Raw genomic sequence first — 25,699 nt, 5'->3', positions numbered from 1 at the left:
ATCCCTGAGTTACGAGCCCAAAGCAGCCAGTTTACATTAATGCACCAGAGGAGAAGCTGCAGTAGCTGAGGGCATGAAGAACATATATGATATTAATATCTTACTCAGCAATACTGAGAGTGGGGAAAACAGCCTCCTACAGAAGGGGAGGGCAGACAAGGGGAACTACTTGGGCTGCCACTCCTCAGCTACGCTGGAGGCACCGATGCTCCTTTTTCACTCTGGCTCTTTTGTGCTTTGAGTTCACTGGGGATGGGAAATCTACAAGATGACTTGAATTTTGAACTGAGCTTGAATAGGAGTCAGTGTCTGAAAGAAGGAGAAGGAATAAAAATTCTAGTAAATGGGAGGCAAAGCAGATGTTTGTTGCTAGGGTTAAACAGGAATATGGAGGAAGAGTTTTGCTGGGGATATTAGCAATCAGGACATATAACCACGGGCATAGTTATATGCGGTGCTTTATTTCAGCGCTGGGAAACCAGGGGTTCGCACCCAAAGCTGGCTTCGCTGGTTAGTTTAAGTTACACAGTATTTATGCAGTCCATTCAAATACATATTAATATATTCGTAAAGATACGTAACGGTTACTCAACATTGATTGCAATATCGATTGCAACATCTTGGAACTATTTTGATCATGTGCAGTGTCCTCTGGTGGTCTTTCAGGGGATCTTCAGGATGAAGTAAGTAGTCTTCATCACTTCCGTCCCTTTCACCTTTGGGTACTGCACAGGCGTACTACTTCTATAGCTAGATAACCGCTGACTTGCTCAACCTCTGGAGATACTGCATGTACTTCTCCTCACCTTATGCGTATTTAGGCTACGATAAAAGCTAGGTTGTTAAGATAAGAGTGTACTTGAACACGATATGCTTGAACATCCTTTCAGGGACAGTTTACAAAACTGATTCATCCTTTCAGGAACATTTTGTAAAACTGGTTCTGTTACTAACATTTCCCCCCTTTGAAAACGCTTTTCTATTCTTAGACAATGCATTTTCACCTCAATCAACTTCTTCGATTATTGATTCATTTGCTATTATTGATTGGTAATTCCCTTCAGATGTGATAGTTCCAGTCGTGCCTCTTCATAAGCTGGAGGGTTATCAAATATAGGATTAGCATAATTCCTACTCAGGATACTGAAAATGCGATTATTCCTAGCATTTGTTTGACTAATTATGCGCTTAATACCCACATGCAACAAGCAAACAAGAACAATCACAATTGCAAGTACAACTACACTTTCTAGTAGTGAATGTACGCATCCTCCCAAATTTAAATCGAATTTATTCAACAGAGCTCCTATCCAGCTCTGTTCTGCATCTTGTCTTTCTTTTTGCAGCTCCACTTCTCTTTGGGTCAGCTCGGAAACGTTTTTCTCAACCTCTGAAGTTACGTCTGGAATATGGATGCAGCAGTGATCGATTCTGTCTTTCAAATATCCACAGACGCCATTTTCTTTCAATAACATTATGTCGAGTGCGAGTGCCATTCTATTCTGCAAGGTCATTTTAGTCGTAGCTTGTAATTGTATATTAAGATCCCGAAAACCTTTTTTAGTTATTCTGGCCAATCGATCCACTTGCCCAATCAATTTATCAATCATTTCTCTATTCCTATAGGCTGCAATTGGTGCAAAGAAAGATTCTAGTGCCCAGCCAAATTTAACACTGCTTGATGGTTCATGCCACACATCATCCTCGTTTATTTCTCGTTTATGTCTGACCTGTAAAAGTTCTTGCCTATTTTTCAAAGGTGACCTTTTCCAAATGGGACATAGTGTTGGCAACCCCACAGTAATTTCTCTAATTGGTCCTCCCATTGGCAAATGTGTAGTCCAGGTCCCATCACTTAAGGCCCAAACTAAATGTCCCATACTGCCTATAACTCCTTTACAGTCAATTTTGTCTTTATCAGTGCCAATTTTAAAGGCTGCCTGTGAGTCTAATTGTTTCCGACAAATGCAGCCTGTAATCACTGCTACTTTGACAATGGACAAAGGTATCTCTTTAATGTCTGTTTGACAAGTTATCACGTGAGCAATTCCACCATGGTACTGTCATTCCTTCTGTTACATCGGACCACCGTATGCACCATGGAATTTCTTCACTGTATTGGTATTGTTGTACAATACTTAATGTTCACATATTGTTCCATAATTCAGTTATGTTTTTGTTATCCTGATCTTTGCATTCCCAGTAGGTCTGTTCAACCTTTTGATTCACTATTTTAGTGGTCCACTTGTCATAGAAGCACCATCCTACATCGTGGAATCGTCTTATTGTAATATACCTTGCTTTAGGTAATTTTAAACAATCTGCCCTGTGTCCTGGCGTTTTCCATTTTTGTCTTTCTCTTATCCTTTGTTCAGTTGGGACTTCTTCTATTCTAGTGTGGGATTCACATGCTATCTTACCAATTCTGTTTATTTCTGGTAAGGTAGTAGCGATTATTCCCCACTGTACTGGGTCCTCAGCTGATTTTGGTATGGGAAGGCAGGCAATGATGCTACTGATATTCTGTGTTTGCGCAAAGTCTCGGATTAATCCTATCATTAGGTTCTCTGCCTGATTTTGTACACTTTGTACTACCTGTGGTATCTGGGTACTTTCATTACTATCTACTGCTCTTCGTGGCCTAATTTGCAATTCCATTTGAATAGTCTCATTTTTGCATTTATAATTTTTCCATGCATCGGGCGAGCTTTCCCACTGTCTATCAGGGGCCTTGTGGAATAGAGTGGCACTTCCCTCTCCAATTTTCAAAAGCACAAAAAATCGGGTTATAACCAAAACCAAAGCTTGGTAATGCAAACCAGGCATTATTGCAATGTAATCTTGAGTGTGGTTGGACCTAGGATATGTGATGACCATGCTCTTGGAACCTTCTTCACACGGGTGTAATGTATCCAGGAGTCTACTCCGGCAACTTTAACTGCGGTAAACGTGGTCAAGAGTACTTGGTAGGGTCCGTCCCAACGTTCTCTCAAAGGCTCTTCATTCCAGTTTTTCACATATAGAGTGTCCCCAGGTTCTATATTATGTACTGGATTTTCAAGTGCCAGTGGTCGATTCCACACTAATGCAGATCGGAGTCGATTCAGTGTCCTGCCAAGAGACAACACATAATTGTACAAGTCCTGATTACCCTTTATGTGGACCTCTGGATTTGGGTTTGGTGCTTCATAGGGTTTGCCATACAGAATTTTGTACGGACTTACTGACATTCCGCTCTTAGGTTTTATCCTGATACGCAACAATGCTATTGGTAAGGCCTGTGGCCATTGAATCTTTGCCTCCTGACAGACCTTACTAAGTTGTCTTTTTAAAGTTTGGTTCATTTTCTCTACCTGTCCACTGGACTGGGGCCTCCAGGGAGTATGCAGATCCCACTGAATCCCTAAACATCTGCTAACCTCCTTTACCAGTTGTGCCACAAAATGGGGCCCCCTATTGGATGATATTCCTATTGGTACCCCAAATCTAGGGATTATTTCTTTTAATAACCATTTCACAGTTTCTTTTGCTTGGTTGGTGCGACAAGGGAAGGCTTCTGGCCATCCAGAAAAGGTATCCACCACAACGAGTAGATATCTATATCCACGAGTTCTGGGGAGCTTCGCGTAATCTATTTGCCAATAATCCCCGAGTTGCATGCCTGTCTTAATTTTCCCCATTTCTATTTTTCTTTTTACTAGAAGATTATTTTTCAAGCAAATTTCACACTTAGCTGTAATAGACTTTGCCATTGTCAACATCTGGGCCGAGATAATTTGTTTTCTTAGATAAGTTACCAATGCTTCTGCACCCCAGTGACACTTCTGGTGTTCCGTCTGAAGTATTCCTCTCATAATAGTGGTTGGCACCACAACTTGTCCATTGGTGGTTACATACCACCCAGAATTATTCTTGCTGGCTCTTACTAGACTTGCCAGTTTTTCATCTTCTATGGAATATTTAGGTGGCTCTGAAGGTGATAAATCAATTGCTCTTACCTTCTGGGAGACAAGACCCACCATTGTTCTCACTTGCCGTGCCACCGACCAAGCTGTTTGATCAGCAAGCCGATTTCCCCCAATAATTTTCGATGTTCCACTTTGATGAGCTTTACAGTGCATTATAGCAACTTGCGATGGTTTCTGAATGGCATTAATCAAGTTCAGTATTTCCTTCTGGTATTTAATGTTTGTTCCTTGTGAAGAGAGCAGTCCCCGCTCTTTCCAAAGGGCTCCATGCACATGAACAACTCAGAAAACATATTTTGAGTCAGTCCGTATGTTAACTTTCTTGTTCTCGCTGAGTTCCAATGCCCTGGTTAAGGCGATTAATTCCGCTTTTTGTGCTGAGGTGTTTGGTGGTAAGGGTTTGGCCTCAATTACTGTCTTGACAGTAGTGATCGCATATCCTGCATACCGTACTCCACTTTCCACAAAGCTACTGCCATCAGTAAAGAGTTCCCAGTCAGTTTCTGCCAGCAGGGTGTTTCTCAAATCAGGATGACTTGCATGGGTGTATTTGATGACTTCCACACCATCATGTTCCAGATCTCCTTCTTCAGTACCTGCACCCAAAAACTCAGCAGGATTCATTAGGTTAGTAGTTTTTAGAACAACATCATCTTGTTCTGTCAGAATTACCTTGTATTTCATCATTCTGCTTAGGGAAAGCAAATGGCCCCCCTTTTGTTCCAATACTTTTGTCACCATATGGGATACAAACACTTCTATCCTTTTTCCCATAGTTAATTTTCAGACCTCCTGGATCAGCATTACTGTAGCAGCTACCGCCCGTAAGCATGCTGGCCACCCAGCACTTACCGGATCTAGCTGTTTGGAAAAATAGCCAACAGATCTTTTCCAGGATCCTAGTCATTGGGTTAATACTCCCAAGGCAAGTCTTTGTCGCTCGTGTACAAACAACTGGAAGTCTTTGCTCAAGTCCGGCAGGCCCAAAGCAGGTGCCTGCATCAAAGCCTGTATTAGCTTTTGGAAGGCCTCACGTTGTGGCTTTCCCCACTTGAACGTTTTATTCCCTTGTGCTTCATACAAAGGTTTGGCAATCAACCCATAGTCCATAATCCAGAGTCTGCACCATCCTGTCATTCCTAAAAAGATCTCAACTCATGTAAGTTTTGTGGTTCTGGAATAGCACAAATAGCATGTATCCTGTTCAGGCTTAGCCTTCGCTGTCCTTGAGAGAGCTCGCATCCTAAATAGATCACAGTCTCGGATGCAATCTGAGCTTTATTTTTCGATACTTTGTACCCGTTAATTCCCAATTGGTTCAATATTTCAATTGTTACCTGGATGCAGAGTTCTCGTGTCTCAGGTGGCAAGACGTACAGCCCAGCATGAAAACACATCAGTTTGAACTCCACATCAAACCAATCTGTCTCCACTCCACACTCAAATCAGTACCAGTCTGACCCAGAGAAGCACTGAACACTGTGACCCCCCAAAGCTGACCAGTGTGAAAAGACTGACTTCAGCAAGGAGGTAAAATTATGAGCTCTTTCCCCAGATGTGCCAAAACCGAGGAAACAAGACAGAAGCAAAAATAAACGACACCAACAACCCCTGATTCAAAGCTGACAGTGCCACAACAAAAATGGATAACAATACTTCAGGGAAAGAAAAAAAAGGGACAGAGCGGGGGGAGTAAAGCCCCCCTTTCTCTGCTTAGCAGCGGGAAAACAGGTTGTTTTGGTTTTGGTTTTGGTTTTGGTTTTTTCTTTGTTTGTTTGTTTGTTTGTTTGTTTCTCTCGCCGCAGTCCAGATATAGCCAAGGCCGTGCATAATCACTAGTAGGAAGTGGGAGGCTCTGGCAAACTCCTCAGCTACAATGAGCTGCACATAGGCCTGGAATATTTTGCTGTTTTGTCTTCCCATTTCATTCCAACTGCACTTTATATGCAATTTCAAGTAGCTCAGAAATAGTTACATTCCTTAGCTCCATTTACCTTTTACAATTTAGAGATGTCAAAAAACAGTATAAACCAGTATAACAAACATAAATCCATTAGTCTGTTTTCCTAGATCCAAATCAGTTAATATTCTAGCAATTTTTAAATACCACCTCTTCCAAATTCACAGCTATCATAGCATTTTAACAATTTAAATGCTTTTCTAACAATATAAGCAATCATTCTAATGTGTAAGGATGCATTTTAAGGGGAGGCAAGGTGGAATTTTAGCAGTGGAACCGGTTCCCATTTTGTAATTATCTCCCCAAACAAGATTCTTTTGGTACCAAATATGAATATGCAAACTAAAATACTGAGCTCAGATATGAAAACCATATACCAAGTTCAAATAAGCAGATGGATCACAGTTACACCAATTTAAGAGAATATCTCAAGTTTTGCATTGCACCTTTGGACCGCTTACTGCTCAGCCAGGTGGAGGTACCTCTGGGTCTCCCTGACAAAATAGGTCAGTGCGCGCTGGAGCCCCATCGGCCCCCGCAGTGAGCTGGACTGGGCAAGGCCTTTTTTTTTGTTTTGTTTTGTTTTTTTAGTGTCTCATCCGGTGTGCTACAGCTGTTATTCCAAAACCAGGATTCTTTACATGGTGTGCATATGGAAAAGCCAAATCCAGCACAGCGAGATGAGACACAGCCTGTCACAGAGTTGTGCAAGTCTGAATGCTGGAATAAAGGTAGCATGCTAGAGAAAAAAAAATAACAGCTACTACACACAAAATTTTACCATCACATTCACGCAGTAAAGAACTAAATTACTCATGATCTTCTGTATTATCACAAAACACACATTTTGAGTCAATGAATTCTCATGATTTAACAGACTGTGAACTTATCGTACCGTATAACAAAGACCTACCAAAATTGCAACATGCTTAAACCGATACCCACAAAGAAAACAGGTTAATGAGGGAAGCATCTTGCAGACTTCAGCAAGTTTACTGTGACCTGTGTGTTACCAGTTAACTCTCTCTCAGCTTGTTGATGTTCAAACCGTTCCAGCTGTAAAACTGTCTGTAATGATCTAATGATCTCTTGTAGATATTTATTTTGTCCTGCTCTTCTCACCTTAAAAACAACATTAATTGCAACAAAATTCTATTCTCCGGACACTTTTCCCAATCATTTAACGTAAACAGCAGCAAACACTGATTTCAATATTTAACAAGATCTTCCTTCCTCATAATTCCGAGTGCTTTCCTAAGTTTTAAAACACCTCCCAATACTGATTTTTCAGGAATACAACTGAAAACAATTATACCTGACCCCATCTTGTGAGTAAAAACCTTGAGAAGGGGGAGGGAGGGGTAGAAAACACAGGCTGCTTGCAGCACGACTGGGAAAAATGGGGAGAGAGTTTTACAGCACACTGAAAAACAACTAGTAAAACAATTAACTCACATTCCTAACAAGCTGCTTGATTTTCAGAGAGGCAATACACAGAAACACATAATATGTACTGTAAAACTTGCAGATAACACGTTGATAGCAAACATAAGCATTCTCTACTGCTAATATCAACACCAATGCTTCGTTAGCTTCTAAGTTTTCAACCTGCTTATTGATGGCCTCTTGAAGATGGTCAATAAATTGCATGTAATCTCACTGGGACCCTGATTAATAGTTGCAAATGATTTGGCTGCATTGTTGGTTTCAGGCACCTTTATCGTAGCTTGATATGCGAGGTCTGTTGACTGCCTCAGGATTTCAGAAAGTTATCGTGCCTGTAGTTGTGGCGTGTCAATTAGTGTCTCTTCCAGAAACGCACAGGGTCCCGTGGTTTAACTGTAATCGAAACTGGGGGTAAATTCCAGCTTTTTGGTAAGTTCAGTTTACGCTCTGAAACTCCACCCCCACCCTCAGGAATTTGCTCTGCAGCAGTGTGGGAGGGGGGCGGGGGCAGGCTGGGGCGGCTCACCACGGGGGGGTCCTCCCCACCCAAATCTCCAGGCAATGGGGGATAGGAAAAAAAATGTCCATTTTTTTTCTTCCGCGACTGATAGCGGCGGGGCAGAGGGTTGAGCTGTGATTGATGGCGGTGACGCAGACAGCGGAACCGCGGTTGATGATGGTAGAGGAAAGGTTTGAGTTGTGATTGATGACAGCGGAGCAGTCAGCCGAATGCACCACTCCAACCGGTGTTTCGAGGGCCCCTCCCGAGATCGTTTATAACCCAACGCTGTTTTTTCATGTGAGTCTTTCATAGCTTTTATCTGATCTTGGGGCCACACATGTGTATACGAGTCTTTCATAACTTTTTTCTGATCTCGGGGCCACACATACGTACGCTCCTCCTTTACTCCTTTTAACTTTCCAAGAAAGTGCCGCGGATCCTTATCCGTGTCAGATAATATGGACTTGGGCAGTTTTGACGAATCCTTAGTAACAGGGGGGGTTGGAGCAGTACTTAATCTTGCTTTTTTCTCCGAATCTGGCCCAGAAGAACCAGGAAGACCATCCCCCTCCGCCGCCTCTGCCTGTTGCTGTTTTAACTCTTTCAGAGTATCTAATAAAAAGCGCCAGGTTGTTAACAGTTCAGTTGCTTCCTTGGACCCTTGGGTAGCACTGTCAAACAGTTTATCCCCCAAGTCCATCCATTGTGACACACTAAATGCTGTCACAGGATTAACCTCTAAACCTTGTGCTTTTCCCCATAGTAACATTTTTCTTAAAGTCAGTTCCGGAAGGCTAACACCCTGCTTCTTCAGAAGCAGCTTCCATGTAGATAATATAGTACCCTCTTCTTTAGATAAGTTTCACCCTCCCTGTTCCCGGTAGCTCACCTACTCCTTAGCGAGGTGTCTTTTCAATCGATCCGGATCTTCGGCAGCTCTCCTCGGCTGCTCTTATCAGCTGTACCAGGCTCCATTTCCACAGCTCTTCTTCGGCTGTTCACAGCTTCACGCTGTCACCTTGTCATGCGAGATCCTCTTCAGGCAGGATCACGTCGGGGTCACTATATGTCGTGGTTGAGACGGACAAACAACATGGACCAAGTTCTTTCAAGATGAAAGTAATAGATGCCATTTATTGCTACAAGTGCATTTTTATACAATTCTACCAGTTCATGTGTCTTTTCACTATTGGTTACAAGTTACAACACTAACATCTCATTGGTTAATTTTTCTATCATCCCCCGCTGCAGTTTCCCACAATTGTCCGAATCCACCCTCCTTCCAATGTTTCAACAGGCAATCTAATGGTGACATCTTTGTATTGCACATATCAACACAGAAGGATACAGATAACTAACACAGAAAGATAACACAGGTAACTTTACCAGAACAACAGTAAACACGGATCAAATCACCGGTTTCAACAGTAAACACAGATTAAATCACCAGAACTACAGACCAGGTGCTGAGCAGCACAAATAACCAGACCAGGTGCGCACAAATTACCAAACCAGACCAGGCGCCGAGCCTGCGGCACAAATAACCAGACCAGACCAGATGCCGAGCCCACAGAGGTTTCCCTCTGTCTGACGGACGGCTGTCTAGGCAATATCCCGGGAGCTCCCTGCCCAACCGAGCGTGGCTTTCGCCGCGTCTGACCGGCAGGCTAACAGATGCCTGACCAGCAGGCTACCAGACCAAAACCAGACCAGGTGGGTACCCAATAATCCAGATAAAGCACCTTCTTACCAGTCAGAGGTCTGTCGTGAGCAGCAGAGGGTCAGTCACGTCCGATACACTCCCCAAGAATACCTCGGTGCTAGCCGGAGCAGGATCAAGATGCGATCCGCCTCAGCAGCCCACGAGGTCCCATCTGGGTCGCCAAAATGTTAGCAATCAGGACACATAAACACGGGCGTAGTTATATGTGGTGCTTTATTTCAGCGCTGGGAAACCAGGGGTTTGCACCCAAAGCTGGCTTTGCTGGTCAGTTTAAGTTACACAGTATTTATGCAGTCCATTCACATACATATTCATATATTCATTAAGATACGTAACGGTTACTCAACATTGATTGCAACATCGATTGCAACATCTTGGAACTATTTTGATCATGTGCAGTGTCCTCTGGTGGTCTTTCAGGGGATCTTCAGGATGAAGTAAGTAGTCTTCATCACTTCCGTCCCTTTCACCTTTGGGTACTGCACAGGCGTACTACTTCTATAGCTAGATAACTGCTGACTTGCTCAACCTCCGGAGATACTGCATGTACTTCTCCTCACTCTATGCGTATTTAGGCTAAGATAAAAGCTAGGTTGTTAAGATAAGAGTGTACTTGAACACGATATGCTTGAACATCCTTTCAGGGACAGTTTACAAAACTGATTCATCCTTTCAGGAATATTTTGTAAAACTGGTTCTGTTACTAACAGGGACAAGTAATTGCATGGACCTTTCAGTGGAGAAGGATGTGACGGAGGAGCTATCTTCAGTCCTTACCCAAACCCCAGGCTCTGCTTAAACAGCAGAAGTGTGGCTGGTAGCATCTCATTATCAATACTGGTCATGCACCCCAAACAAGGCACCTGTTCAACTTCACAGGGAGTTCTGGCTCACGACATATTGCAGAAGCCAGCAACAGCTGGATTTTTGTTTATTTGTAGCCATATCTTCAGATTCTTTCCAGAGTCTTAAGAAGAGCAACTCCTTCTGTAAAAAGCTTACAGGCCAACTCTAAAAAGAAAATAGTTCACTTCAGCAGCTCAGCTGAAGTCCCGAGAACAGGATGGGCAAGTTCACAGAACAGAACCGGAGATGTTTCCCAAACTTCAAGCACTGCCTACATTCATGTTACCTTGGACTGACCTAACTTCATTGCTTTGCTTTTCTCCTGGGTTCTGGACCCTCTCTGCATCAGCTTATCCCATCTCTTTGAGTACCACCATATTATGTATAACAGAGTTTTTATTTTGGAAATAACTACCAGTGGCAGATAGGAGTCTGCTGTCTGTTGTACATCCAATGTATGTGAAATACTAGGGGCATGTCAGTATTTTTAAAATTTTTTTCTACATATCTGTCAACTCTACAGGAAATCTGTCATTTCTTCCATGCCTGCTGCTTCACAGAATCACAGAATCACAGGATGTTAGGGATTGAAAGGGACCTCAAAAGATCATCTAGTCCAATCCCCTTGCCGGAGCAGGAACACACAGATGTGTCCAGCTGGGTCTTGAATGCCTCCAGAGTAAGAGACTCCACAACCCCCCCGGGCAGCCTGTTCCAGTGCTCTGTCACCCTCACTGAGAAGAAGTTTCTTCTCATTTAAGTGGAACCTTTTGTGTTCCAGTTTTTACCTACTACCCCTTGTCCTATCATTGGTTGTCACCGAGAAGAGCCTGGCTCCATCCTCGTGACACTCACCCTTTATATATCTGAAAACGTTAATGAGGTCACCCCTCAGTCTCCTCTTCTCCAAGCTAAAGAGACCCAGCTCCCTCAGTTTTTCCTCATAAGGGAGGTGCTCCACTCCCTTCATTATCTTCATTGCCCTGTGCTGGACCCTCTAAAGCAGTTCCCTTTCCTTCTTGAACTGAGGGACCCAGAACTGGACACAATATTCCAGATGTGGTCTCACCAGGGCAGAGTAGAGGGGAAGGAGAACCTTTCTCGACCTACTAACCACCCCCCTTTCTAATACATCCGGGGATGCCATTGGCCTTCCTGGCCACAAGGGCACAGTGCTGGCCCACGGTCATCCTGCTGTCCACCAGGACCCCCAGGTCCCTTTCGCCTACGCTGCTCTCTAATAGGTCATTCCCCAACTTATACTGGAACCTGGGGTTGTTCCTACCCAGATGCAAGACTCGACACTTTCCCTTTTTATATTTCATTAAATTTTTCCCTGCCCATCTCTCCAGCCTGTCCAGGTCTCGCTGGATCGCAGCACAGCCTTCTGGCGTGTCAGCAACTCCTCCCTGCTGCTTGTTCTTGGTCAGCTCTTGGCAGATTTGTCCTGGGTTTATAAAGGCCTGTAGGGCTCTGACTGATCTTTCCTCCTCTAGAAATGTTTTGCAATATTGCATGAGCTCATGTGGGTAAGCTCAAGATGTCTACTCAGGAGAGGGTTAGAGCGTGTACCTACAGATTTCAATCCTCATATTTATTTAATAAATATAATTCTAGTAACTCTATTCCTGCATTCAGTAAGTGTGCTTCAAAACTCCAAAGTCACTTAATTTTATAAAATAGAAGCCTTTTCTCTCTCTTTTCTCTGCTGAGTGCTACCACAATATTGTTAAAGATTTCCCGGTGGATCAGAAGAAAGACAAATTTATCCCTGCCAAAACAAAGAATTTGTTTAGCAACTCACATAGTCATCTCGTAAAAACTCTTTCTGGACAGTATTTACTTTAAAAGGTCCTCTTTTTTCCCCTGCTCGTCTCCTCCCTGTCTCTTCTGGCCTCCTCACCCCCTGCTCCCAAATGTGTAGTCCAGGAAGGCTGCAGTGCAAAGCCATTTAAGAGCCCTTCTTGGGGGAAAGAGCTGTTACCTGCCTTAATCAAACATGTGTTGGTAATTGAGGTCTGCCTAGGGCAGGCTTGTCTGCAGCAGGAGAGAAGAGGAACAGCAATGCTCTCCACAAGCTCTGTCTGGATATGCTGTTTGGGAAGATCAGCAGATGACACCAAGTAGGGTGGGAGTGTTGATCTGCTTGAGGGTAGGAAGGCTCTACAGAGCAATCTAGGTAGGCTGGATTGTTGGGCTGAGCGTAGTTATATGATGTTCAGGAAGGCTAAATGCTGTGTCCTGCACTTGGGTCACAACAACTCCATGCAATGTTACAGGCTTGGGGAAGAGTGGCTGGAAAGATGCCCAGCAGAAAAGGATCTGGGGCTGTTGGTCAACAGCCATCTGAATATGAGCCAGCAAAGTGCCCGGGTGGCCAAAAAGGCCAACAGCATCCTGGCTTTTATCAGGAAGAGCACGGCCAGAAGGACTCGGGAAGTGATCGTCCTCCCGTACTCGGCACTGGTGAGGCCCCACCTTGAATACTGTGTTCAGTTTTGGGGCCCTCACTACAAGAAAGACTCAGAAAGAAAGAGGTGCTGGAGGGAGTTCAGAGAAGGGTGATGAATCTGATGAGAGATCTGGAGCACAAGTGTGATGAGGAGCGGCTGAGGGAACTGGGGTTGTTCAGCCTGGAGAAAAGGAGGCTGAGGGGAGACTTTATGGCTCTCAACAATTACCGGAAAGGAAGTTGTAGCAAGGTGGGTGACAGATTCTTCTCCCAAGTAGCAAGCAATAGCACAACAGCAAACAGCCTCAAGTTGCACCAGAGAGGTTTAGATTGGATATTATGAAAAATGTCTTCATGGCAGGGGTTGTCATGTCCTGGAGTAGGCTGTCCAAGGAAGCGGTTGTCTCACCATCCCTGGAGGTATTTAAAAGATATGCAGATGTGTTGATTACAGACCTGGTTTAGTGGTGGACTTGGCAGTACTGGCTTAACAGTTGGACTTGATGGTCTTAAAGGTCTTTTCCAACTTAATGGTTCTGTAGTTCTATGAAGATTAATTTCTGCATCTGGCTACAGGTAATAGGAACACTGGGACATTTCTCAACATTGTAATCCTGCCTTGTGGGGTATGGATGCCACATCACCATGTCCTTGGAACACATGTCAGGACTGAATGAGCAGACAGATGATGGATCCTGATGGGATGCATCCCGAAGTGCTGTGGTAGCTGGCTGATACCATTGTGAGACTGCTCTTTGTTATGCTTAAAAGGTTGTAGTGATCAGGGGAAGTGGAATGAAGCAAAAGTCACTCCTGTCTTTGCTATCTTCAAAAAATGCAAGGAAGAGGAACTAGTGTCCATAGCAGCCTTGTAAGAAATACTGATGAAATGTGGACTAAATAAACACAGCGAGGTGGATTGGAGAGAGGCTGTGGAGTCCCCAGACATGGTCTTGAGCAACCCAGTCCAGGTGCCTCTGCTTTGATCTGGGAGATTGGGCAAATTATCTCCAGAGGCGCCATCCAAACTGAACCCTTCTGTGATTATGTAGGGCCTGAGCTGATGCCTGGAGAACTCCGTGGATGAAAAGGGCTGGGAAGAGCTTCAGGTGCTTTCCAAAGAGCTTCCCCAGTGTTGGCATCACCTGAGTCTGTCCATGGTGCTGCAGCGCTTGGAAGGATTTGGGGAGGTGGGAGGAGTTTGGGAAGCTGCAGAGTAATAGGCCTGGCACTTGTTTTAGTCAACTGCAATAAGTTCTAAACTTAGTGGCTGTATGGACAAAGGTGGTATTTTATGATCGTGTCAGTGTGTCTTCTGTAAAGGAAGGTCAACTGCCATTGAGCACAGGGAAAAGGGGAACTCAATCATAAAATGAGGGACACCTCATTGAATGAAGTATTTGGCATAAGAGGGAGTATTCCCAAATGGATTACTTTATTAATTGGTCAAAAGAGAGTACGTTCAAAGGAGCCTTCAGGAATGGAGTGCTGGGATGGGAGGAGGCAGCTCTACGAATCTCTCAGCTCAGTTCTTGTGGCAGCCACCCAAGCAGTGTGAGCACTGGGGATTGATAGCAAAGAGTAGAGCACCAAACAGCAACTGGTTTCCCACCACAGTACAAAGATTAATGTGTAGCAATAATGGGGTTTCAATTTCTTTCTTGTTTGCTTTTTTGTATTTGGTGGTGCATTTCTAATTAGATGGTTTCCTCACAGCACAGCTGCAGGAACCTTATATCAGCCACTGTATGAACTGAAAGTATGACGTCACATCCACCTTGACCTGCCTGTTTCCTCCAGGTGTTCAGAGTCCATCTCTCACCATTTCTTTACAGGAAAGGGAAGTGCCAGCTCCTAGAGTTATAGGTGCTCTGAGAAACACCAACCTCTTGAAAGTCTTGTCCAGCTGAGCAGTAACTTCTGTGGTGTCTTGAAAGCAGGGACAGGTAAGTAGTATTTGTCGTTGCTGTCCAATGGCAATTGTGATTTCTTAGGAATGTAGAAGACAAATTTATTGTGTTTGTTTTGTGAGATAAATGGACTGGCTAATGCTGCGTCAAAAATGTCCTCTTATCCAGTACAAAAGCAGAAATGTATTTCTAAAGATATAGAAGTGTGATCGTGGTGGAAGTTCCTCCTCCTAATAACAATATGCATGTAACCTTGAAGCTTGCTCACTGTTAGATTAGAGCCATGCTTTCCTTCCTTCTCTACAGCAAAGGCTCTGTCCCCTTATACCTGTACGTGCTTCCTCTTCTATAGCTCCCCAAGCTAAAAATTATTTGCAGGATTCAACAGGCTCTGGTATGGAGAGAGAGGGAAATAGGTATGCAAAAAGCAAAGTGGTTTTTTTCTGTGTCTGTAACACCCACAGCACATGCTGGCATTTCTCTGCAGGAGAAGAAAATGTTCTGGGAAACCAAAGCTGATGATTTGTGTGTTGGCTGCCACTCCTCTGTTCCCGAAGCCCCAGTGCCTTGTGGAGAGTGGTGGCTCCGTGCTGTTGCATTTGGAAAACCCTCGGGGCAACTCAAAAGTCATTTTCTGACTACACGGAGAGATTAGTACGTGACTCAGTTGCAGTAACCAGGGGTGGGGTGAAAAGCAAATGGCATCGTGCCAGCTTGATTTTCTGTCCTGTTCACTGGCTGTTTGGTTAAAGATTAAAGCTTCTTGCTGTTTCCTGAAGGTGTCTGTTCTGGAGCATGGGGAATTAGATTTGGAAATGGAGCGGAGAGAGGCAGGATAAATCTTACAATCATAGAATCATTTTGTTTGGAAAAGATTTTTAAGATCATTGAGTCCGACTGTAATCCCGAAAGTGCCAAGTCCACCACCAAACCATGTCCCTAAGCTTCATATCTATGTGTCTTTTCAGTATCTCCAGGGACAGTGACCCAACAAATTCCCTGGGCAGCCTGTTCCAATGCTTTAGAACTCTCTTAGTGACTAAATTTTTCCTAATGTTCAATCTAAACCTGGCCTGGTGCAACTTGAGCTGTTTCATCTTGTCCTAAATGCCACAGTCCTCCTTGCTACTTCTACAAGTGCTTTTGCACGTGGTAGTGGGTCCAGAATGTGTGGGTTCTGCTGTCCTTCACTATAAGGGGAGGCAAGGGTAAAAATGCTGATACTAATGCTGATGCTAATGCAGAATACTGTTTTGGAAATGACAAAAAGGCATAGGGTGAAAGAAGACAGGTTATACTCTGCCATGGCACTGTCCCAAGGCTCATGGTCTCCAGCCTTGCCTGTCAGTGTCTTTTTCTTCTTTCCTCTCCTTCAGATCACAACGGTTGTGCTGGGGGAGCAGGCTCTGACGGGAGCGAGACTGCCCAGGATGTCCAGCTACCTGCAAAAACTGACCACAGTGCTGCCGAGCCACAGGCCTGGGGCTCTGTTTATCCTCACCATTTCATTTCTGCTCATTGCCTCTGTCATGTTCTACCAGAGAACTGGGAAGGACACTGAGGGCCAGCTCTACATCTCACCCACAGAAATCAGGTGTGAACAGTTTTTTCCTTCTCCTCCTCACACCATTGCTGGTGGGTCCCTTCCTTCCCCAGGGGATGTGTTTTTTGTGGAGACCTCCGAGCAAACTAACCCAAGTTACCTGTTCACGTGCTCTGTGGAGTCAGCGGCCCGGGCACACCCTGGGACACGGGTTGTGGTGCTCATGAAAGGCCTGGCAAAGGGGAATGTCTCATTGCCCAGCCACTGGGCATTCTCATTGCTGAGCTGCTTCCCCAACGTGGAGATCCGGCCCCTGGACTTGGCAGAGCTTTTCTCAGGAACACCTCTGGCAAAGTGGTACTTGCAGGCACAGCACCGTTGGGAGCCTTATTTCTTACCCGTCCTGTCTGATGCCTGCAGAATTGCCATCATGTGGAAATTTGGTGGCATCTACCTGGACACAGACTTCATTGTGCTGAAGAACTTGAAGAACCTCACCAATGCCCTTGGGCTCCAGACTCATGATGAACTGAATGGGGCCTTTCTGTCCTTCAAACCCAAGCATGAGTTCATGGAACTTTGCATGCAGGACTTTGTGGACAACTACAATGGGTGGATCTGGGGGCGCCAGGGCCCAGAACTTGTAACACGTGTCTTCAGGAAGTGGTGTTCCATCAGTAATATCCAAAATGGTATGATCTGCAAAGGAGTTAGTGCTCTGCCCCCTGAGACTTTTTATCCCATTCCATGGCAGGACTGGAAGAAACTATTTGAAGCAATCAGCTCCTCGGAGCTTCGCAATCTCCTTAAGAACACCTATGCGGTGCATGTATGGAACAAGAAGAGCCATGGGACAAGGCTAGAGATCACGTCCCAGGCTTTCCTGGCTCAGCTATATTCTCAGTTCTGCCCTGCCACATCTGCACAGATGAAGGACTCTGAGGAGCAGTCTAGGCCTGTGATGTGATCTGTGTGCTGTTAGCTGCAGGAAAGTTTTCCAACCTGAAGGAAACTGAGTGCCTTCCACAGAGTTGGTGTCTAGCCCACAGAGTAGGTATTCTGTGTGACAGCTCAGTGATTTTCATTCCATTTCTGATACCTGCCTCAAACCGTACGTGTTTCAAATGTGCGACAGAAGTGGATTTTGGTCTCTCTTGCTGTGCTTCGGTAGTCCTTGATGTTGCAGGGAAGGGTGACCTCGTTCTATTAATACATGGCTCTGTGGCTGATGTCACCACCACAATTCTTGACTTTCTGTTAACTGGATGCTGTAAACAGCACCAGGTTTGCTGGTGTGGGATGGGGTTCACCTTTCTCAAAGGAGGAGGAGGGTCTTTGCACTTGATCTCTCTGGGCTCATTGACAGAGCGTTAAAGTAGACATTATGGGGGAGGAGGACAATATCAGGCTCGCCTGTGACAGGCTATGGGAGAAGACGCTAAGGTTAGAGAGGTGGGGTGCTAGTGAGGACCCTCAGTCGGTAGCCCTGAGATGTGTTGGCCTCACTGAAGCACACTTGAAGTCTTATGGAGATGAGCCAGGGGCTCCTGAAGTAATAGAAGCCAACAGGAAAACACCAGTTAAATACTTCAAAGGAAGTAATGGTTGTTCCTTTAAGAAGATGACACAGCCAACAGCCCAGCTGAAGTGCCTGTACACCAATACACGCTGCATGGGCAACAAACAGGAGGAGCTGAAGGCCACTATGCTGCTAGAAGACTGCAACCTAGTGGCCATTACTAAAACTTAGTGGGATGAATCCCACGAGTGGAATGTGGCTCTCAATGGCTACAGGCTGTTCAGAAGGGACAGGCAAGGAAGGAAGGGTGGAGGGGTTGCACTCTACATCAAGAGAAAGATAGAGCATGAAGAGCTGTCTCTGAGGAATAGCCACGAGCAGGTTGAATGCTTATGGGTAAGAATCAGAGACCGAGGCAACAAAGGAAACCTTGTCATTGATTGCTACTACAGGACGCCCAATCAGGGAGAGACTTTTGATGAGGTATTCTTACTCCATCTACGTGAGGCATTACACTCACAGGCTCTTGTCTTGAATGGCCCTTATGGCTGCTGGAAAATTGCATGGCAAGCTGTAGGGAATCCAGGAGGCTCCTAGAGTGCATTGAGGATAACTTCCTGAGTCAGGTAACAGACAGCCCTACCAGGGGGGATGCAATACTGCACCTGATGGTCACCAATGCATGTGAGCTAATTGGTGACATGAAAATTGGAGGCAGCCTGAGCTGTAGAGATCATGCACTCATGGAGTCTGCAGTCCTGTGGGATGTGAGACATGTGAAGACTGAAGACAGGATCCTGAATTTTAGAAAAGCCAACTTCCGGCTCATCAAGAAGTTAGGCAATAGGACTCCCTGGGAAACTGCCCTGAGGGACAAGGGAGCAGAACAGAGCTGGCAGATCTTTAAGGTTGCTTTCCATAGAGCAGGTATAAGAAATTGGGTAGGAAGGAAAGAGCCTGGCATGGCTGTTTTGAGACCTGCTGGTCAAACTAAAGGGCAAGAAGGAAATGCACAGGCAGTGGAAGCAGGGACAGGTATCCCGGGAAGGGTATAGGGACACTGCCCGGTTGTGCAGAGATGGGGTCAGGAAGACAAAGGCACAGCAAGGGATGCAAAAAGGAAGGTACCCCACATGATGTGCAAGACTGGCAAACTGGTAAGAACGAATGAGGAGAAGGCTGAAGTACTCAACAACTTATTTGCCTCAGCCTTCACTGGCAAGCTCTCTTCCCTAACCTCTCAAGTGGATGAACTTGAAGATGAGAACTGGGGAAGCAATGTCCCTCCCACTATTTATGAAAATCAGGTTCATGACTACCTGAGGAAATTGAACATATATGAATCTATGGGACCTGATGAGATGCATCCCAGAATCCTGAGGAAACCGGCTGATGTAGCTGCCAAGCCACTCTCCATGATATTTGAGAAGTCATGGCAGTCAGGGGAAGTCCCTGGTGACTGGAAAAGGGGAAATATCACCTTCATTTTGAAAAAGGGTAGAAAGGAGGACCCCAGGAACTACTGACCTGTCAGCCTCACCTCTGTGCCTGGGAAGATCATGATACCTCGAAGGTATGCTAAGGCACATGGAGGACAGGAAGGTGATTTGAGACAGCCAGCATGGCTTCACCAAGGGCAAATCCTGCCTAACCAACCTAGTGGCCTTCTACAATGGAGTAACTACATCAGTCGACAAAGGAAAGGCTATGGATGTTGTCTATCTGGACTTGTATAAAACCTTTGACATGGTTCCCCACAACATCCTTCTCTCTAAATTAGAAAGATGTGAACCTGATGGGTGGACTGTTTGGTGGATGAGGAACTGGCTGGATGGTTGCACCCAGAGAATAGTGGTCAATTGCACAATTCGTGGATGGACACTGGTGAGAAGTGGTGTCCCTCATGGGTCCATATTGGGCCCAGTAATATTTAGTATCTTCATCAATGTCATAGACAGTGGGATCAAGTGCAGCCTCAGAAAGTTTGCAGATGACACCAAGCTGAGTGGTGCAATGTCTGAGGGACAGGATGCCATCCAGAGGGACCTGGACAAGCTCGAGAAGTGAGCCCAAGTGAACCTCATGAGGTTCAACAAGGCCAAGTGCAAGATCCTACAGAGTCAGGATAACCCCCAGTATCAATACAGGCTGGGGGATGAAGAGATGAAGAAGGGATGAAGAGATGAAGAAGGGATGAAGAGATGATGAAGGGATTGAGAGCAGCCCTGTGGAGAAGGACTTGGGGGTATGGGTGGATGAAAGATTGGACATGAGCTGGCAATGTGCACTTGCAGCCCAGAAGGCAAATCTAGCCACAAAGTCTAAATTTCTTTTTCATAATGAATATTGCTAATAAATACCACAGATACATCACTGCTGCTTATCTGGATTTTAGCAAGGCTTCTGACATTGTCTCCCATCACAGAGTCATGGACAGACTGATGAAGTGCAGATTAGAAAAGTGGATGATGTGGTGGGAAGAAAAGTGGATGAATGTCTGTGTTTGAAGGGACACAAAGTGCAGCTGGAGGCAATTCACTAGTGCTGTACCCCAGGGGTCAACACTGTCAGTATCTGATCAGTAAGTCAGTATCAGTAAGTATCTGATCTGTGTGCGAGCAAGGAACATCTGATTTAAGCCATATTCTGAGGCTGCCCTCCAGTTCTCTGTCTAACAGATGGTCCCTGGGCTTATATTAACCTCAGTCAGAATAGTGTAGAGATTATCAGGGGCCACATCCATCAAATATACCTGTCTCCCTCTTACCTGGCATAGAACTGGAACTAGATGTCATAGAGCTGATACTTGAAATCAGCAAGGTTTGGCTTCACTAGGTGTTTTTAAGCAGATATTCATGAGCTAGCTGAAGGATAAAAACCCCAAGATATATAGAGAGTTTACTTTTTAATTCAGTGTTTTCAGTGACTAAAAAAAGATCTGTGTTGCTCATTTTCATGACATCTGTCACTAACATAGCATCAAGAAAACCATTGTTTTCAACTATTTTTTTCTGGAGTCACTACTTCTGTTATATCAGTTGATTTCTTGTTGTCCAATAAGGAAGTAAAGGCTGCAGAAAAAGAGAAGCTTTCGGCAGGCACATCCTAATGAACAGGCCACGTGCTTAAGCATATCTGTGAGTGCCATCATAAAAAGACGCCATATAATATGCCTTCCTTGGAAGCCCTCAGAAAAAAACATTCCTTTATATGTCAGGTGTCATTCTGAGGTGCACTGCTGGGTGTCAGTCTAGAGGTGACTCAAGGCCAGATGACTGCTGCACTTGTTTTTGAGGTAAACAGCTCACTACTGGGCTTCCTTATGGAACCAGCTGCTGAAGATGTGATGACCTTCTACCAAAACAAATCACATCTGATCACCAAAATTACAGGCATAGGCTTATGAACAGGACTCTGTGGCTCAGAGAGGAGCAGGGGGACAGAGAATAATGGTGCTCTCCATCATGTGGGATGCTCAATCAGCTTAATGTAACTCTATCCAGGGAGAAGAAAAACCAGGGAAGGAAACAAATGTTCATAGACATGTTTGAAGCATAGCCTCCAACAGAAATGCAAGAAGTAGCTGTGGACCTAGTACTTTCTGAAAGGGCTAGAAGCTGTAAGCAAAGGAGGAAAGTAGACTTTGGCATCTTTTTCAATACAGGGAATAACAGCAAAGAAATAAGTAAATGGGTCATCAAGAGCCTCATTCATTTCACTTTGTACTGGAACCACAGAAAAATTCATGTTTTGGATAAGGCACAAAAGGGTATTATACTGAGGCTGAGGTTGTTGTGGAAACTACCTTCAAATGACATGTAGCCTGATGACCCTCATGACATCCAAACTATATATGATGTTGCATTTTAGGCAAACACATAAAAACCGACAGGTTATCTTCAAGTCATTTCCACCATTAGCCAAAGAACGGGTCTCACTTGCAAAAGCTTTTATTCTCCTCAGGCGTTCTTCATTTATGTAGTGAAACAGGTGTCTGGCTGCGCTGCAATGGACAGCACTATCACCTTGCTGTGTGGCACCTGGTTTTCCCTAGGAGAAAGACCAGAGTAAAACAATGAAAGAAGCAAGATATCCTTAGAGGTGACAAGACCTGCCTTAATAATAACGAAAACCAAACCCATAATGCTATATACATCACAAATGATAAACGGAAGTAATGTAGAGCCAAGGCTGCCTCTCACCCCAACACAAATAAATAAAAAAGAGAACCGGGCACCTTCTTTCTCTGTGCATTTCTAACCCACAGATCTACTGCATATAGTTTATGAGGCCATGCAGTGCAGCAGCTGTTTCTCTCCTGAGTCCCTACTCCACAGCTTAGCCAGTCTAATTCTCCTCACCTCTGTGATCATGCTTAGGCAACCCCGCTCCTGAGTAGGATCCCTGAGGCTCAGCCTTTGTTTTCCCTTTCTGAATTCATGACCACAGCTCCAGCCAAAACCCCACTGCCAGGGAGGTGCAGGGACATTTCTCTGCAGCTCCACCAGCTTTGCACTGGGGCATCTGGGTGCTCTGAAATTTTCAGACGTCTGGTTGGCCATGTTTAAGGGCACCTCAATCAGTGCTATCAATAAGACTTTCCCAATGATTTTCAAGTTTCTTTTCCAAAAAGGGCATTCTCAAGGAAAGAGGAGAGAAGCTGAGTAGCACTTTGTTAACATGGGCAAGGGGTAACTAGAGACTGGTTCTGAGAAATGGAAAATTCATATGGGAGAATTTTTCCCCACACACATTTTGGCCTGAGGTATGTACCCTTTTTTTTCAAGTTTACCAGCAACAGAAAATCAGATCTTATAATATGAAGCAACACTTCAATAAAGTGTTGGAGCATTTGTATGAGTACAAAATGGAATACTGGATATTCAGTGGCCTGCTGCAATTTGTGGCCAAAACATGTGGTCATGTTTGCACTACGCTGAGCTGGCAAGGAGTGAAATGGCTGCTTGTCAAACCTGATACCCACTTCCCCTAACAGTTCCCTGGGACTGGTAGCAGCAACCCTGGCACCCTCATCACCCACACCTCTGTGCTCTTCAAGTTGCAGCTCCTTTATTCACATTAGCAGAAAGAGCTTAAAAGGAATCCCAGAGAATTTCCATTTACAAGCAGCACCACCACTGGAGTCAGCAGGTTCAATTTAATCTTTGATAAAATACAGGTCAGATCAGTAGCATTGCTAGTGATTTTATAACCAAACATGTACTTAAATCTATTGTAAAACTTCTGTCCTATGATTTAGCTGCTGAGCTAAGAAAAGTTTCTGGATCCCAAAGGGTGTAAAAGGGTGTGTTCGCCAGTAGAAACAAAGCATGGATCAAAGGGAAATGAGATCAGTGTGGAATCTGGGTTGTTCCTGGGTCTAACGCAGGCAGTGAGAAAATCCAAGCATCTTGAGAGCAGCCTTGCTAATTCTATGGGTTGGCTTTCTCTACTGAAGAGAGCAGGCAATGCTTTGTCAAACCCGTTGCACAGGGCAGTGCACATTTGCCATGCAGGAGCTGAGGTCAGGTTCCCCCAGCTCTCTGCTCCTCTTTTCCAGCACAAGGGAATGGGGACAGCATTTGGCACTTACATGTGAACATCCTTTCCAAAGGAGCGGGGCAATAGACTTGCAGAAGACAGTCTGCCTAACAAAACTGCCACCTCAAGTATCAGATGTTGACCTTTGCCAAGGTCAAGGATCAAGGGAACCCTGTGAATAAGGCCTGTTTCTAAAGCATGTAGGCATCTCTGTGTATTTCTGGCCTAAGTATTTTGCTTTTCTAACCAAGGTGGCCAATGGAGAAGTGCTGGTTTGTTGCCTCCAGTCAGGTCCCTAAACTTCCCTGAAAAGGGAAAGGGCTTATTCAAAATTAATTTAAATGTCTTTGGTGGATCTAGAGAGGGTGAGCAAGAACATTGCGCATTACAGTCTTCCATACCAAAGCAGCCAGGGCTCACACATGCATGAAGGACACATTTGGGCTGGACAGACTCACTCAGGGAGTCATAGAATCATAGAATGTCCTGAGTTGGAAGGGACCCACAGGGATCATCGAGTCCAACTCCTGTCCCTGCATATGACAACCCCACAGTTCACGCCATGTGTCTGAAGGCGTTGTCTAGACTGAATAAAAGCTGGCAGCTAGAACAAACATGGTGCAGATCTATAGCAGGCTCAGCCCTTTCCCTGGGGAAGCCAGAGTAGGCCTTTAGGTCACGTTTTGTACGTGGATATAGAGAAGAGGAAAGATTCTGAGACAATGAATTTGCTGTACATCCGCATGGGAGCTTTGGCTATGGCTGCCAAGCTCCACAAACTGACAAACACTGAGAAGTAGTGGAGACATAGCCTAGGCTGGCCAGTGAGAACTTAGTCAGGTCAGAGCTCACAGAGGGCAGAGAGCAGGGACTTTGAGGTCTCCACACCTCACCTGACAAATTGTCACCCACCAAGCTCTGTGGTCCCTGTGCCCAGCCTGTCTCTTAGTTATCTCCCCAGTTGCCTAAGCCTCAGCCTCTCAATTGTGAAGTCCTTCTCTCTAGCCAGTGGTGTTATAATCCCTTTGCTTACTCATGAGTTTCTGGTGCAGCAGCTGCCTTCAAAGAGAAAAGAGGATTACACTGTCAGGCATGTTTTTGCCATAGAAATTCCAGTAATAAATAACTCCATTCCTGCAGCTAAATGTCTTTACCTAGACTGTGCAATGATGCAATCTCCTTACCTTTAGGTTAGTCTGTTAACCTGCTTTAATTTACTGGTGCTAATTCCAAGTTTTAATAGGTAAACAATGGCTGACTTGTGAATGGATGAACTGCCTGGACAGTCAGAAAACCCAGAGGTTGGGAGAAAGCAAGCGCTTGAGGACACAGGTGGTTCAGTATCCTTGTGTGAGCTGATGGGCTAAGGGAGGAAGTTTTCTATTGATTGACTGACTGACTGATTGATTCATTGATTCATTCATCCATTTTTAGTGATCACATTAGGACTGTCAAACATATGCCTTCTTTGATTTTGTAAAGAAAAACTGTGTTTAGGAATCATCATGTTCTGTTTACTGCAAGTAACATAACAATTAAAGAGCTTTGAAGCATTTCACATTTAGCACAGACACAAAGGCACATTTGCTTATTAGTCATTAATTTGTACACATCAATGTAAACCAAAATTTTAGGTGGTCTGGCAGAAACATCGGTTCTTGTTGCACAGGTCAGTTCTTGTACTTTTTGGATAAATGTCACCATTAATGATTCAGGCTGGTGGCCATCACTGACACAGATGAGATAGAATCATAGAATCATTTTGGTTGGAAGAGACCCTCAAGATCATCAAGTCCAACCGCTAACCTAACACTGCCACTAAACCATGTTCCTAAAAGCCTCATTTATACGTCTTTTAAACATCTCCAGGGATGGTGACTCAACTGCTTCCCTGGGCAGCCTGTTCTAGTGCCTGACAACCCTTTCTATGAAGAAATTTTTCCTAATATGCAATCTGAACCTCCCGTGGTGCAACTTGAGGCCATTTTCCCTCGTCAATGGAGACAGAGTAGGTTCCCAGAAGGATTCTGAAGTACCAGTCCAGGGCAGCCTGGCACCCAGGCACCTTTCTCCTTACTCCAGGTGTACGCAGGTGCTGGCCCCGAAGCAGTACAAGCAGGGCATTTAAGGCTTGGGAAGTTTATTTGATATAATAATGAATTATGACGTTGACATACAGAAGACATCCTCATCTGGAAAGATAACTGACCTCCAATTGCTGGTTAGGGAAGGAAGGCCCTTTGACTCTACCTGTGCTTTCCCCCATTGTTATTTATGCAGTTAATAAAG

The 25,699-nt window shown here is 44.7% G+C and overlaps 1 protein-coding gene and 1 long non-coding RNA gene across 3 annotated transcripts in view; one reads left to right on the top strand and one right to left on the bottom strand.

The window, feature by feature from the left end:
- LOC135578319 (uncharacterized) overlaps positions 1–10,302 on the bottom strand; it is a 30,941-nt gene extending 20,639 nt beyond the window's left edge. For both annotated transcript variants that reach the window (XR_010469818.1, XR_010469817.1), the window contains exons 1-2: positions 9,627–10,302; positions 8,766–8,938 (exon numbers count right to left, since the gene is read on the bottom strand). This is a non-coding gene — a long non-coding RNA (uncharacterized LOC135578319). The remainder of the gene's footprint in view (positions 1–8,765; positions 8,939–9,626) is intronic.
- A 5,912-nt stretch (positions 10,303–16,214) lies between these two features.
- On the top strand, positions 16,215–24,966 carry LOC102098778 (lactosylceramide 4-alpha-galactosyltransferase). The gene has a single exon (XM_065050118.1). It carries the CDS (start codon positions 16,238–16,240, stop codon positions 17,315–17,317), a length of 1,080 nt encoding a protein of 359 aa, XP_064906190.1. The 5' UTR covers positions 16,215–16,237; the 3' UTR covers positions 17,318–24,966.
- Positions 24,967–25,699: the final 733 nt, after the last annotated feature.

This window comes from Columba livia, chromosome 1, assembly GCF_036013475.1.
Source record: "Columba livia isolate bColLiv1 breed racing homer chromosome 1, bColLiv1.pat.W.v2, whole genome shotgun sequence".
NCBI classification, from domain to species: domain Eukaryota; kingdom Metazoa; phylum Chordata; class Aves; order Columbiformes; family Columbidae; genus Columba; species Columba livia.
This window is presented reverse-complemented; position numbering and strand designations above follow the sequence as displayed.

Bases quoted from the DNA above. Each gene is read 5' to 3' on its own strand.
- LOC102098778 (XM_065050118.1), top strand. From the start codon at position 16,238: ATGTCCAGCTACCTGCAAAAACTGACCACAGTGCTGCCGAGCCACAGG.